Here is a 16,454-nt window from a genome sequence, read left to right as displayed (position 1 = left end):
CACAAATGGCCACAGACATGACACTTTGTGACAAAACTGCTTGATGATTTCACATTTTCCACTTACAGTGCAAGTTTCAGTCCAATACAATGACTTATTAACCAAGTATATACTCTTTTCTTCCCATATCAGCAAGTTTCTTATTTTCGCAACACTTGGAAGTGCATGTGATGCTTTGCGCCACTAAGGTGGCTCTACAGTTTCCACAGGAAAACATAATTTTGTGACTCATACAGTATGTTATAAGTTGGTGTCCACTTGCAAGGGGTTTCCACACGTTCATGCTAATATGTTAAGTTTGGCAGCACGCTGGTGATGCATATGAATAGTTGTCACACAACAGTGGCTGAGTGTGCTAATATCCTGGATTTGAGCGTGGTGAAGGCTTTAAAATCATGGTGCTGGTCTCAGTTTAAAAGGTATGTACATGCACAAACAGACAGTGTGTGGTGAGACGACTGGTTTGGGATGTGGGGGGAAAGAAGGAGCGATAAAGGAGGTGAGGGGCCACGAGTGAAAGTGGGAGGAGTGTGTCTGGGTGTGGGACTGTCATCCCATTGAGGGGAGTAACCTTGGTGTTTTGATCGAAATCCAGCAGATGTGGGAGAGGAGAGAGGGGTGTGAGTGAGAGAGAGAGAGAGAGAGAGAGAGAGAGATATTTCCACCCACCCAACAAGGAGACACGCTCATAAACAGCAAGCAGACGGAGTGAGAGTCAGAAAGACACAGGATCTCAGGGCAGCAGCAGTTCAAACAGCGAGGCAGAGACAGAAACAGAGTTTCATTGAGAGAAGATGTTTTATTAAAGGGGAGGAAAAGTAAAGCAGACACACTCAAACACACACACATTAATAAACACAGCGCATGCCACCCAGACAGACAGACAGACAGGCAGGAACCAGCTAAACCCAAGATTTAGTACCATTAGCCAGAGAGGAAAAATCTAATAAGGATACACTCACTTTCTCCCCACGTCTCACACACACACATACAGTATACACACACATACTGGTGCTGAGTGTGCAGTGAGGAGCAGGGCTGATCGACCAACAAGTGGAGCATCAGGGAGGAAGGAGCAAGCGAGTGGATGGATGCCTTTTGCAGACTCAGCGGCCTGGACCCTCTGTGGGTGAGTTTGTGATGTGTTCACTGACCCTGAACTCTTTCTTGTGTTTTTTTTTTTCCAAAAACAGATAATGTAGAACAAGTTCAGTTATAAAGAGTTTGATATTTGGGGGTTTTATTGTCACAAAATTCATGTTTATTTGATATAATAAGCCAATATTAATGAGTAAACACGTATGTAAAAGATTGTGTGCGTTATGAGCACCCATTGTTGTTTATGTCAATTTAAATGCATAACACAATGAAATGATTTTGATCTAATTTGTTAATCCTCAGCATTGATGTGATTTTAGGATTCTTAACATTAGCCACATTAGCATGCTGGTCTTGTGTCTCAGGCCAACTATGCAGCTCAATAGCATCCGACCGGTTATAACTGTACATTGCTAAACAATAGAATGAAAAAATGTGTAAAAGGGGGGGATATGTTAACCTAAATGTTGGCTGGCAGCACTTAGCAGTACAGGAAGAAAATCACCATAGCATACGCTGACCTTCTCAGTTTGCAGCCTTTTTATAGATATGCAAGTGCATTCGAAAATCTAATCCAAAGCAAGTCTGAATGGGAGAATTTACCTGCCAGGGTTGCGTTTACCATCACTCTGCTGTGATTTAGATGCTGGGAGGTGGAGATGTGTCACATCGAGCGAGCTGCTGTTGTTGGAAAGGCTTTTTAGTCCTGTGTGTGAGCAAACCTCCACATTCTGAATCTGCGATCCAGCTGGAACGCCAACATTATTGAGTGCACTCGCTCCCAACTTGCCTCTTTCTTTCCCCCCCTCTTCCTCTTTCTCCCTCTGTGTCTCTGTTTCTCATTATGGCTCTTTCTCTGTTTTTGCTCTTGCAAAACCTCAAAACAATGGCCATCAAACTCTGTTTTGAGAAAGCGAAAGTGAGCTGTGTATTATCTCCGTGCAGCGTGCACGAAAGTTCAAAGTACAGACATGATGTTCTCGGCCACATTACATCCATCACAAGGCTCAGGGGATGTTTCAACAGATGTTCTTGTCTCCCGTTGGCTGCAAAGCACTTTCAGTTATTAACTGTAGTAGTCAAACCTTTCACATACTTTTGAAACAGCGTCATTGCTTACTCATTGGTCACAGCGCATAGGGTAGTGATGGGGGTTTATAATACTGAACTGAACATGCACAATCCAGCTCAGCAGAAGAGGTTTGATCCAGAAACACCTACATGTATGCATGCAAGTTTTTTGGGGTGGACAAATTTGAAAGGGGCCAATATAGGAGCTAGCAGTGTATCTAGTTTCTTTCTTTTTAAATCAAGCCGTCCTGCAATTTGAAAAAATGGGTCAAAGTCGAGGTGAAACTGTCAGGAAAGTGATTAATGCCTTCTAAAATTCCATGTGTCCTTAGTTCATACACACCACATACTCACATTTGGTGCATTATGCTGTTTGGCTCACAAGCCGGTGCAAGATTTCATTAATTTAACTCGTTTTCAGCCACGGATGTAAAAAAAAAGGGACCATCAGCAGATTTGCAGCACAGTAAAAATCTCTGCTACTTTCCCATCACTGTGCTCGTCAGGTAAAAATAGACACCTTGCGGTGCCCAAGCTGTTGGCATCTACTGGTTTACTGCGACCACTTCAGCAAAGCGTGAGAAACAGAATAAGTACTGAGCAAAATGCACAAAAAAGTGCTCAGAGAGGGTTTGACAAGTTGGATTTCTTACATAAAAGTGTTCTGTTCATCCGCCTGCCACTGACCGCAGGAGTCAGAAGGGTCTGCGAAAGTAGCCTCCCACGCACTGCCTCTCAAGAGATTTATCACTGAAATGGATTTTGGTACATCAGTGCTCACAGAGACCAATAGCGTGTTCATTACATAACCTAAACCACCTAAGACTTAGCTATGTGGGATTTTTTTGTGACCCTGTGGTGATGCAGGCAAAGATGTCTGTACAGTCAGACAGCCCAGTCGCACAGCAGTTTGTGAAATAATCCAGATATTTAATGTATTGATTCATGTATTTTTTTCATGATGGTCAGCACAAAATCAATTTGTATGTAATCCACGTAATTGTGAACCATGAAGTACTGTATAAATGGGAGGCGGTCAGGGTAGATGTTGGTTTAAAAAAAACACAGGACTTTCACCCAAGAGACCGGTGTTCGTGTCCCGTGTGAAACCAGAAGTCGAAGTTGATTTTTTTGTCACGTAACTTCTGTACTTAAGTTACGGCACTTCTGGAGTTATTTTAACCCAAACCGGGATCTTTTCCTAAACCTAAGTAAATAGTTTTTGTCACATAACTTCTGTACTTAAGTTAAGGAACTTCCAGAGTTATTTTGACCCAAACTGCAATATTTTCCTAAACCGAACTAGTTTTGTTGCCTACGCCTAACCAAGTCAATCTTTTCCTAAACCCAACAAAGTAGTTTTATTTTGAAAAGACTGGGGCAGAAATTTACATCACGTGTTGCTGGGCAGTCATAGGAAAATGCACAATACACTCGTGCTGAGCGTCACGAAAAAAAGGGAAAATTGTGGTTATGTACACGAATCAAATAGATTCAATTTCGGGACTGCTGTATTTCACAAACTGCCATGAGACTGTGTTGAGTCAGACCGTGACTCAGACCCTTGTAGCTCCAGAGATGGGAAACAGTAGCGATTGATGGTAAACTTGAATTAATCACTATTCATGCTGAGACAAATCCCCCCCCCCCCCCCACCTGTGCGTCCCACCTGACGTGGTTGACTGGCAGGGCTGCGTTACATAATGACCCTGCAGCTGCCACCAATTGTGGCCTCTCTCTCCCTTATCCTAGTTGGGAGTCTACCAACAGGGCCAGACTACTTCGCCATGCTGGAAGCCCTAAACCACTTCCTGTGGTGACTGCGCAGGGCAGTCTCGTTAGCACAGCCAGACACCCTGCCCCTCATTAGGCCACTGAGGTGATAAACAAGGGAAGCAAGACAACAACAAGCCACTTAGCCCCTGATGTTTTTTCACAAAAGACAACCTATCCTTCCTCTGCTGCTGTTACATAACCTCAAACCTTTGGCAGCATTTGTCCAGCACACCTCGGCTGCATGGGCTTTTATCGTTTACAGGCTTCATTATTAGTATAATTCTTGACCTCACATTTTAATGTGTTGACAGCTTACATTGTCCTACTCAAATTAGGACACAAGCCAGAGATGTGGTCAGAAAAGATTCCCGAAACTGACTCAGCTTTTTTTTACCAAAAGAAGGCCTCTTCCAACTCACACTCTGTCAGGATCTGGCACAGACATCTGTTGACGTGCTGCGGTTTCACTCTCCACTGCCGTGATGGATGAAACGTAGGACCCCGCACCAAGTCTGAATTCTCTTGGACTTTTCTCTCACATGCTCTGTCAGTAGGATGATGGATATAATCTCACAGTTGACTCTTTGTTTGGCATATTCTCTTGATCTAAACTTCTTGCTTTCTTGCTTTGTCTCTGTTGTAGGACTGGAACCGTACGTGGTACACAGCCAACCCAGACCTGACCCAGTGTTTCCAGAACACAGTACTGGTGTGGGTCCCCTGTATCTATCTGTGGTTGCTGGCCCCTTTCTACTGCCTTTACTTCTACTGCCATGACCGTGGACGCATTCGAATGTCCTGCCTCTGCACCGCTAAGATGGTGAGACTTCAACACACACTTTGGCCAGTCTTCAGTTTAACTGTCCAAGGTTTTTCAAATGACTGAAATCAGATACAAAAGCAAAACTCTATTAGTTTTTCTCAACAGGATCCTCAATACAACAGAAAAGAAATATACTGACTGTAAACTTTCTCCATTTCTCTCCTGTCCTGCTCAGGTGTTGGGTTTCCTGCTGGCCTCCTTTGGCTTTGTGGAGTTCTTCTACATCCTGCTGGAGAGGAGCCAGGAGATCCAGCAGCACATGGTCTTCCTACTGAGCCCCATCATACGCAGCATGACTGTGGTAAATACTGTGGCTCTTTCCTGATTTTGATCTGTTTACCCATATCTGTCCAAATAGGGAATTATCAGACTGAAGTCATTTAAATTCATGATTTTATTGAGCTGTAAAAGCTGAGGGCCTACTTCTACCCTTGTATGACTTGCAGCAGTGCATCAAGGGTGGATGAGCAGCATCCTGCAAAGTGATGAGTCCAGGTCCATCTCCAACATGGATACTGGCTTAAAGGACCAGTGTGTAGGATTTAGTGACATCTAGCGGTGAGGTAGCACATTGCAACCATCTGAATACTCGTAAAAACATGAAAAGCTCTCTCTAAAGCCAGTATTTGGTTTGTCTGTTCTGGGCTACTGTAGAAACATAGCAGAGCAACATGGCGGACTCCATGAAGAGGACCCGCTCCTTAAATAGATATGAAGGGGTAATTCTAAGCCAACAAAAATACGATTCTTAGTTTCAGGTGATTATACACTAATGAGAACATTTCTGCCGATAAATCCCCCCTAAATCCTACACGCTGGTCCTTTAAGTCAGTTCGTGGACTCATCCACTTGAAATAACTAGCGCATGTACTGTGTAGGGTATAACCATAGACTGTATATAAAGATGGACGACATGACAGCTCCCCAAAAGGGAAGCCAAAACATCTTGATCGCCCCCTAGTGGCTGGCTGCAGTATCGATCATAAAGCCCGCCTCCTCCATGTAAGTGGATGGGACATGGGCCAAACTAAAAAGTCAAAGTACACGTCAAATAAATTGTTCCCAAAGATAGTTTCTGTCACTTTAGGTAGATCTTATCACGTTGATGTATGTTCAAGTGTTAATTTTTCTGATAAGTTCGGTTTTATTTAGCTATTTTACGCAAAAAAATGGGGTGAGACGTCTTGACTGACAGCTGTGATTGACAGCTGCACTGAGTGAAGTCATGCAGCCGGAGGCTCAGGAATTATACGAGAGAGGAGATGTAACTTTGATTTTCCATAACTGTCACAAGTCTGAGTACTAGAACATGTGTCAATTCAATCATAAATGTAGTTATAGAGATAATTATTGAGTAGTTGTGTCTTTCTGGCCAAACAGCTACCGTGGTGCTAACGTAGCAGCTAGGTGGCTCATGCTAGCAAGCTGCGGCCATGCTCGGCTTGTGATTGGCTCGTATCAATTGTAGAGGATGTAAAACTGTTGACGGGTCCTTAAATGATTGAAATAGCTTGCTACTTTAAAGTTATTTCACAAGTCTCTAGTGATAAGCAAATGGAACGTGTCCTGTCATTTCTTTACGAGGTAATGAAATGAGAGGGTGCGAGCACAACACACAGTGAAAGCCAAAGAATCATATAATTGAGCATTAGTATTAGAGAGTCCCAGTGCCTGTATGGAAAACTCTTTAACTACTTAGCTATATGCAACTGATTTGTAGCTCAAATCCCACATCTGACATCCCTCCTGCGTTGCTCCGGGCAACAGAGAAGTTTTGGGAATATTTCAGCCTGTGTCCTGCTGGCTCACATGTGCAGGCGAACGGAAGAACATAAAGCCAATGCACAGTATGTTGGCCAGACACTGAGGTGCAAAGATGCATAACCAGGGTTAGATTTATAGTGTTGCAGGCAATGCAAACATTACAGTGCCCTGTAAACGCTGCCATGTATTTGACCACCACTCATCAGGGCGCAGAGTACATGTGTAGAGACATCAGTTACTATTTGATGTGGAATTGGCGTACGTATGTGCAAAGTTTCAATACGATGAAAAATGTGATTGGTAGGTGTTGTGCAAGTGAGAGACCATATGTCATAAAGGAAAGAATGTATATACGCCCAAAAATATGTCAGATGTTTTTAGAGGCTCTCTCTTTACCAACGATGTTGTTTTCCACACATCATCGCCATCGCAGGCCGATCATTTTCAAGTTTTTCGTTGATGCTCATCCAATCTATCAATCCAATGTATCTGCATGTGCCTTGACTAATCATGTGGTTTAAAGAGGAACTACGTCCATTTTCAAAATTCATACATGTTATTCCTATGGTCTAAGACAGTCCAAAAAATATTAGCAAACATGAACATCTCTCTCCCAAATCCAAAAACTAGAGTGCTAAAACTCAAACTTGTGATGTTATCGGGTATAAAGTGTGGAGCTGCTCCGTAGACAATGAAGTGGGAAAGAAGTTAGAGATAACACTGAGAGCAGCCAGGGGAATGTTCTGAGTATATGGGAACATTTTCTGTTTTACAACTGAGAACACTACAATATAAAAAAGATCATTTGGGTATAAAAAAGAAAACAAACATTCTGTGGGTCCACAAAATCAGTCTCCCATTCATTGTCTATGGAGCAGCTCCACACTTTATACTTAATGACATCACAAGTTGAGACTTACTTCTCGGGTTTCTGGCTTTGAGAGAGAGAGAGAGAGTAGCTCATGTTCACAAATACTGATTGAACTTTCCTAGACCATGGAAATACCATATTGGAATTCTGAAATTGGGTGGTGTTCCCCTTTAAATCAAGCTCATTTGGATCTCTTCAAACCTTTTCGTTAATCTTTTAAAAACACAAAACCACTGAATACAAAGGTGACAATTGTAGCCTATGCTGAACCTAATTACATAGAAAGGTTCAGTCTTTATATAGGCCAGGCTACAGGTGTGCTGTTGGACTTGAGGTTTTGTCGCCAGTTCCTTCTCTGCATGCTATTGTTCTGACCAGGACTGTGTTTAAGGTGCAACGTGTTTAATTGCGATGCAGAAAGGAAGAAAACATTCATCCAATTTACCTTGGAACAATGACCTGAGGCTTTGAATAAACAAAGCCATACCCAAAATCCATAGTGCACATTGATTTGCTCAGGTCAGAGGTCAAATGTTTAGACCTAAATCAGTGCAAGACCTGTGCAGATTTATACAGTCTAGATGAGATCTTTAATCTTTACAAATTTTGCTTGTCTCTTCTTCCAAACATCTTGAATCAACCCCCCCTCCTCCGCCTACCTGGATCAGGGTGGCATGTACTGTAGGGTGGGCTTACAGGACATTATTTATAGAAGACAAGGGCTGGTGTGCAATCAGAGAAATGTTTTCAGTGGCTTGTGTTGATGGATACAACCCTGAATGTTTCTCAGAACACCGATCCCATTCATTTTCTGCAGATTTTAAATGATACTTTACCGATGAGTAGGAACAAACAGAAAGAGGGGTGCAGCTGACACGATGGGTGGCATGGCAAGATTAGAACGTAGTTTATCCTGAGCGGCAGTGATGTAAGAATTACAATGCAGTAAAGTAAGGGAGTCTGAATAGGAAAGCGTTGCTGTGGTCCAGTGATCTGTATAGCTTTACTCAACAAAGCTTCCTCTCTCTGCAGCCTTATACAGGTCCTGCACAGTCTCCAAGTCAGACAGCCTTGCCCACCTGTGGTCTTTTCAGACTCCTGAGTAAATAGCAGCACGTGTTTGGGTAAAAAATACACTGAGACGTCTCTTGTATCGAGGGATGTATTTAAAAAAAAGGTCATTTATTTTGAGTATATTATTTATCAGGCCAAGGATACAGACAACAAACATCTACTAAATCAGATTAAGAGCTTGTTTCCGATCTTTAAATCTACTCGCCAGACCTATCTTTATTAAAGGATGTAATTTTCTTGATGCTGATTGTAGCCACCCACCACCACCACCACCACTACCACCACTACCACCACCACCACCCGTTCCCTGGGTGCAGGCCTGGAACACTGTGCTCTTGTTGCTCCGACCGACTTGTTTTGTTGCCGTTCAACTCAACTTAATGTATGGGAACAGTTTTCAGCCCACGAACGAATCATGGTCACTATTGATGAGAAGCGCACTCATGACACCGACTATAATCAGCAATAGCATGACGTAAAACACTTATTCCATCCCGAGCACTGCACACTTCCCATGTAATTATAAGGTAGGGTTTTGATTCAGGGCTCGAGTGATGGACTTAGTTCCACCCACTGACTTCTACAAACAGATGGGCTGATGGTTTGCAGCAATATGGCAAGTCAGAGCGGAAGGCTATGTATAGGAGGGTACTTGCCCTCAGATGCTGACCCAAGGTCGGCTTTACAATTCCCTCTTTTATGTTAAGGTTTGGTTTGGGGCTGATGCAGCCTCAACCTCATCAGTTTAGGACTTAAAGTACCAGCAGTCGAGGACATAAAGTTCTTACCACGGGCCATTGGTGCTGCTGACTGATATACTGTACTGTGAAATGTAGGAGATATACGTTCCCATAGAAGACTTGAGTTGATCAAGATCAGTGTGCAGTATTGAAACATATAATTAGCTTGTAAAAACTGTATTTTAGTAACCATAAAGTGTTGATTTAAATACGACTTAATTACGACTTTAAATCAACAGTGGATCAAATGATTATGTGTATCGCCTATAGTGATGAAAACACAGAGAATCATCATAGACTCTGCAGTTCCCCGCAGCTCTATGGGACTTTTTTTTTAGCATCTTTCAGCTCATTGTGTAGGTTTTTACGGCCTCAACCTCATTTCCAGACACGGAGGCAGCTGTTTTTAGAGAAAAAAAAACTCCAACTCCAAAAACAATCCACTATAGGCTACATGTCCAGCGCCACACAGCAGTTAGCAACTAGCTGGTGAACATAGTGGAGAGCATTCAGCTGTGTGGAGACCAAATTAGAGCTAAAAGGAGAGTGTTTATTGGACTCGCATTCATCGCGTGGACACAAAGACGACTCCAAATGAATGCTAAGGTTGCTTCAAGTCGGCAGGATGTGTAAATAAGCAACTGTTTGCCAACATGTTCGCAATATAAACTTTATGAGGTGATAATAAGTCAATATTTTGTTTACAGCTTGTTGCGGTTCCCTTAAGTGGCCAAAAATCAATTAATGCAGCTCGTGTTGAAAACTAGTCAAGTAAAAGGATGAAAGTAAAAAGCATCTCATAACCAGGACATTTACAACTCTAACGCACATCAAATTCTTGGACGTTCGCGTGCTTTGAGTTGGCATGTTGTACCTGTGTTTGCGTCCCCTCTGCTTTTGGCTCCAACATTCAAGTCAGGTGGACTGGAGGCTCTAAATTCCCCATAGGTATGATTGTAAGTGCCTGTCTGTCTGTATTAATCCTTCTATAGACTGGCAAGTGTGGAGGAAAAATGAATGAACAAAAGAATAATCAGTGTGTCACCACGGCAAGTAAATGAGAACCGTGTATGTTGTTAATATCCACATGAAGATGTTCACCCTCTTGACCACCACGCAGAAATCTGTACACTTCTCCCCATGAAATGTATAGTATATAAGTTTGTTGATGTGAAAAACTTATATAATTACCAGGCCGCTATAGTTTATAACAGGACAGTACTGTGGCTCATCCCAAAGTAACCAATGTGGTACTCATCATGAAACCTAAACCCGCTTTCTCCCCACTTGGTGCTGAGCTGGCATGACAAAGTGACGTCTCACTTGGCAAACCACTCAGAGAGGGACCAATTACAGTGATTCAATGGTAGATGCATGACTCCTCTGAGGACAGACAGACAACCATGTCCAATCTGAATGAGGCCTATTTTTGAGAAAACCACAGTATAGAGTTTTTCTTATTTAAGGAATGTATATAACACTAAGCAATGTGTGCAGGGCATGCAGCATACCATACATTCATTTTTTTGCATATGGCAGAAGTCAGCCGGATCACATCTGCGCTTGCGGCTCGGGAAATCCCAGAAACCGAAACTTTCCCAAAACCACCATCGGGTGCATTAGATCAGACTAAATCTTATTATACCCTCTGTGGAAAACATTGGCAGTGACATCAGCAGCTAATACAGAGAGATATATAGGGCTTCATTTTCTGAATTAAATAGGCAGATTGGAGCAAAAATTATTACAAAAATGGTAAAAGGTAATCTGAAAAAAAAAAAATCATGTGCCTCTGTGTCCTCCGGTGTCTTCTGGTGCTCCTAATGGCATCTGCAAGATTTCACAGACCAGAGGAAAACAACCAATCAGAGCCGATCTGGAGCCTTGCCGTCTCTGAGCAGCTGTCAATCACTCACAAACTCAGATCAAACGTTCAAACTAGGCAGCGCTGATCAAATATGAATCAATATTCTGTTACTGTAATGCCTATTTCTCGCGTAAAATATTTTCAGAAACATCTTGTAGTGTACTGTTTAGCTGTAAAATAAGAACGTTTGTGACCCAGCAGCCATGTTGAGATCAAGTTGAGGAAATACCAAGCACCGCCCAACAGCCGGTGACTAAAGGTCATTGGTATTAGTAAAAAGGTCATTCGTACTTGGAAATCAAGTTTTCTTGTCCTTATTGAGTCGCTCCAGGCTGTTCTTAAACATGGCATCACACATTTGAGTGCTGTCTCGGGGATAGAGCTGTTTCCTCCTTCCTGTGCTGTAAGAAGCCCATATGTGAATTCTTAGATTAAGTCTTTCTGTCTCTCTCTAGATCTTGGTCTTATGCATCATCCAGTTGGAAAGAATAAGAGGCTGTCGTTCCTCTGTATTCCTCTTCCTGTTCTGGGTTTTGGCTGTCGTCTGTTCCCTGGTGCCTCTCAGAGCGAAGATCCAGCTGGCCATGGACGAGGTACGTCTTTAGTCTATTGATTCATGTTGAATATTAACACTGTACCATACCATTTAATATAGATATCATCATGGTGTCCTACTGTATGTATTAACACATGATACTGTATATTCCAAGCATTCAAAAAACTCTCCATATAGAAAATAAGGAACCAAAGTGAATGTGTTTGTCAGGTTTGAACTCGATGAACCTGCAGTGTCAAAACACCATGCAGGGATATCTAATCAGGTCTACTCCTACACATAGTCTAGACACAAGACTCCAGCAGCACAGCTTGAGCTATACCCTGTGTCAGCAAACAGTTTTTTCATCCCTTAATTTCAACCAAGGTAACTGAAAGTTAACCAAGTGTTGGAGGATGACACTGCCAATTCTGGTCAAGCTTGTGTGTGTTTAAGTTTTCCTTTTCTTCCTGTGCCTCGCGTCAGACACTGCAATCATTGTTGTATGGGGTAAGTTTCTATTTAAATGGAGCCGTGGGGCAGTCGCATTTGCATTTCTATAAAAAAAACACACAAACACACTCACACACATCCATATTTCTGTTTTATCATCCTCAGTGTGACATTCCCACACTGCTTGGGGGAGAGTAATGATGGCCCTGGGATAAATGCTGGTGAGACATGGCAGCCCAGGGTCAGACCAGAGGAACGTCAGCGCTGTGTTTATGGGCCTACACTGCTGTAAACACAGCCAGATGGAAATCTATGCATCCGCACATAATGCGAGGCCATTTAGAATTTAGACACAGATGTTTTCATTTCATTCAGCCGCATACGTGCACATAGGATACCACCATATCGTATATCTACATCTTGATTACCCAAAGTCATATATGCATATGGGTTCTGTTCATCAATTTCTCTAAAGATCTCAATACCATCCAGCGTATTCCGCTTGGTCATCATGGGAGTGAACAGCCTCTCATATAGGCCCTATAATAGGTAGGCTGAAATGGAGTGGTATTGCTGCAGTGTCACATTTGCAGAAGATACAGTCAAAGTTGGACTGGAGATAATGAAGATAACTACAATAACAAACAAGGTGATAGTCTTCTTCAATACAGCATTTAGTAAATGATGGTCCCATTTAGAGTAAAACTGACCATAAAGCAGGGTATGCATTAAGGTGTGGCTACCTTGTGATTAACAGGTCGCTATAGCGGTGTTGTCTGTCTCTGGGAGGCGTTGTGTTCTTTGTCCTATGAAATCTAAAATTACATTTTAAAATACGCAATATATCACCTTGTTTACAGTTTCAATACACAACCCTAGTCTAATTCACATTGCAGTGTTGTTGGCTCGAGGTGGCTGAGTTCTTGTTTGTGGACCCTTGGCCATTCTTAGTCACATGACCCACATTTTTCTCACCCACTCTCCGACCATCCTGACCCTGTTTTTCAATGTGTGGCCGGATCCATTTGGCCCCTTCATATCTCCTTTCTGGGCACAGCACCACACTTTTCAGAGAAAGTCGTTTTACTGTTTACCATGGCTCAGACTTTCACGCATACCCATTCTGCTGCACAACAGACTGGCTGTGGCAGCGGCCTTGACCCAGTAGTAAACAATGCCTCTGCCAAACCCCACAATTTCTGTACGTCAAGAATAACATTCGAGTCCTACATTTCACAAAAGTCTCTGAGTGGTTAATATCGCAGCTGCTCCCTTGATTGAATGTAAGGGCGCTGGTTTGTGAAACCACAATCTCCCTATTTACAGATACAGACTCTTAACGTGACTGAGAGGCAGCTTTAACTATCGCTTCATTTATATAAAGTACACCATTAAAGGCTTGGGGTTTTCGCTCTGATTTAGCTTAAAGGTCCAAAATAGTCTTTATTGTGTCTGTGATCTTGGTGTATACATAGGCTACTTTATCCTCTGCTATACAATGTATAAGCATGGGGAAAAGCCATGTAATGAATTACTGGGTTGTTGTGAAACTGCACACAAAGCCACAGTGGATAAATGACTATACCACAGGAAGTTGTGTGATTTGTTAAGCAATGTTGAAAGAGATGAAACACTTTTTGATCCTGTTGAAAACCTTATGTCTTGATTTAAGGACAATGATATTTTTCTGTGGCATGTGCACGGCCACAAAGCCAATTAATTGTGTCCTTAGCTTAAAATAAAAGTCTAACTTACAAAACTTGTCTGGAATAGCTTAAAAACAGTGAACTGAAGGATTTAAAGACTGGTATTTTTCAGCCTCCTTAATCTGTGCTTTCTTATTCCACAGGGCATTGCGTCTGACATTGTACGATACCTCGCCTTCTTCTCCTACTTCACAATCCAACTGGCCCAGCTCTTCCTGTGCTGTTTTGCTGACCAGCCTCCGGAGGGAAAAACCGTCTTGGAAAAGGTAGGCTGAGGAGAATGTATCCCACTTCCGTCAAAAACTTCCACTCCGATCCAATACCCAGGAAAGAAAAATGCCTGAGCAGCTATCTTGTGGTTTTCAACTTCTGTTGTCAAGACGTTTTTCCCTTTTGGAGGAAATGATGTGATTCACCTCCCTCCCTCCTTCCACTCTCACTTCACCGCTTTGGCTTCCTATGAGGGTAGTGTGAATGTGTTGTTCTCCTGCATACCACCAAGGCGACTCACTCACTTCAGCGTTGGATAACATCACGACCGCTGCTTAGACCACACAACAGCAACAGGCATTACTTAATACAGATCTCCCTATCCCATCAAACATGAGCCTGCATGATGACGCTATGTCAAGCTCAAAATAGCAAGTTGATTCAGGACAGCAGACAGGTGAATGAAAACGAGCTTCTAATCAATCAAAACAGACGAGTGACGTAATATTTCCCCGGTGATAAACAATCAAAATAGCTGGAAAAGTCCCTAAGAAACTCTTGGCCGGTGGTGAGGAGGCTGAGGGGGCAGAAGCCGCAGTCTGGCGTGGTGAACACACCCATTGGTTGCTCCTTGGTGTGTCCTCCTAGTCTTCCTCCACCTCCTCCTCCTCTCCGCCCCACGCTCTGGTTAGAGTTACTCACAGGAAGAGAGGAAGTGAGGGAACGAGTAGTGCTGGTAATGAAGAGAGCAAACACCCTGGTGAGGGGGTGGCAGGGTGGAGAGATGCCATAAAGAATGCGTGAGAGGACAAACTTTCTATGTGTATCCACATGTTGGACAGTTTGTGATGAGACATTTCCGCTCTGTCTGCGCTAGACCTCAAAGCGTCATCTCCCACCCAAAACACTGAACTCTATTTATTATGTCCTGTGGGAGTTCATGGCCTCTGCTCCCCACAATGGACCACCTCACTGTACACTCATTAGCATTTCTGCAACACACTCCTCACAAGTGCACCATTCAACCATCAACCGACAGTCCCTGCAAAGCTGTGTATGTTTCGAAAGCTTTAAAGTGGTAAGAGATTTACTGCGAAAACAACCCTGAGTCTGGTCTTTAATCTGTTGCAGAATCCCTGCCCCGTGAAAGATGCCTCTTTCCTGTCAAAGATTCTCTTCTGGTGGTTCACTGGGTAAGATGGTTCTTCAAAACCCCCTCATTTTTTGGCTTAGGCTGACTCACTACATGCGACAGTTTGTACTTGTTTACAATAATATGTGTGTTTTGTTGACGATTGCATGTGTGAATCATCCTCCTCAGGCTGGTTGTGAAAGGATATCGCACCCCGCTGGTAGCAGAGGACCTGTGGACCCTGAGGGAGGAAGACACGTCGCGCAAGATCATCACGGAGCTGGAGGAGGACTGGACGGATGAATGTGCCAAACTTCAAAAGTGAGAACGCCTGATAATTGATGCTAACATGCTCACGATGACAATGCTAACATGCTCAGTTTAGTGCATTAGCATGCCGACATTTTCTCATTAGCGCAAAACACAGAGTACAGCTGAGGCTCATGGGAATGTCAATAGTTTTGCAGGTATTTGGTCATAAACTCAAGTTCCAAAAACACTACATTTCCCATAATGAAACCAATAGCATCATTTGGTTTGATCTGCCCTGCCTAATTCGTCTTTCACACTCCATGCCCCCGGTTTGTAATGCAAACTTTATGTTATGAATAGGGCTGACAAAGTTAACACGATAAGCTAGAGTGAAGATACTGGCATCATATGAAACTAGAAAACCTAAGTAATCATTGGTACCAACCATATCATACTAGCTTGTCACGAAGGAGGTTAAATTATGCTCCAACGTAGGCTAAATTTTGGCGAGGAAAAACTGGCATGGCCATTTTCAAAGGGGTCCCTTGACCTCTGACCTCCAGATATGTGATTGTAAATGGGTTCTATGGGTACCCACGAGTCTCCCCTTTACAGACATGCCCACTTGATGATAATCACATGCAGTTTTGGGGCAAGTCATAGTCAAGTCAGCACATGTAGGCTATAAATACTAACAAGTTGAGTCCAAATGCAATTTGAATAAAATCGCCCCTCTGTTTAAAAGTATGTAAGTGGTATTAACTAGGGTTGACAAAGGTAACGCGATAATAATGCGTTGACGCAAATTTGTTTTAAGGCCACTAATTTCTTTAACGCATTAACACAATCGGTCTTCTGAGGTTGTAACGGGCTCAGTTTTAAAACTAGAAAACTTAAGGAAGCAACCATGGTACCAACCATGTCATACAAGCTAGTCACGAAATAACGCTCCAAACTTGTGCTAAATTTAGATGAGAAAAAACTGGCATGACCATTTTCAAAGGGGTCTCTTGACCTCTGGCCTCAAGATATGTGAATGAAAATGGGTTCTATGGGTACCCACGAGTCTCCCCTTTACAGAC

The 16,454-nt window shown here is 42.8% G+C and overlaps 1 protein-coding gene across 1 annotated transcript in view; it reads left to right on the top strand.

The window, feature by feature from the left end:
- The first annotated feature begins 938 nt into the window (after nucleotides 1–938).
- The window catches only part of abcc6a (ATP-binding cassette, sub-family C (CFTR/MRP), member 6a), a 30,305-nt gene continuing 14,789 nt past the window's right edge, over nucleotides 939–16,454 (top strand). Inside the window, exons 1-7 of the mRNA XM_074628900.1 lie at nucleotides 939–1,129; nucleotides 4,589–4,765; nucleotides 4,944–5,069; nucleotides 11,540–11,677; nucleotides 13,922–14,044; nucleotides 15,120–15,181; nucleotides 15,310–15,441. Of these exons, the coding sequence (XP_074485001.1) occupies nucleotides 1,088–1,129; nucleotides 4,589–4,765; nucleotides 4,944–5,069; nucleotides 11,540–11,677; nucleotides 13,922–14,044; nucleotides 15,120–15,181; nucleotides 15,310–15,441 (800 nt within the window). The 5' untranslated portion in view covers nucleotides 939–1,087. The remainder of the gene's footprint in view (nucleotides 1,130–4,588; nucleotides 4,766–4,943; nucleotides 5,070–11,539; nucleotides 11,678–13,921; nucleotides 14,045–15,119; nucleotides 15,182–15,309; nucleotides 15,442–16,454) is intronic.

This window comes from Sebastes fasciatus, chromosome 3 (genome assembly GCF_043250625.1).
Source record: "Sebastes fasciatus isolate fSebFas1 chromosome 3, fSebFas1.pri, whole genome shotgun sequence".
NCBI classification, from domain to species: Eukaryota; Metazoa; Chordata; class Actinopteri; order Perciformes; family Sebastidae; genus Sebastes; species Sebastes fasciatus.
The sequence above is the reverse complement of the archived record's forward strand: the minus strand, read 5'-3'. Positions and strand labels throughout refer to the sequence as shown.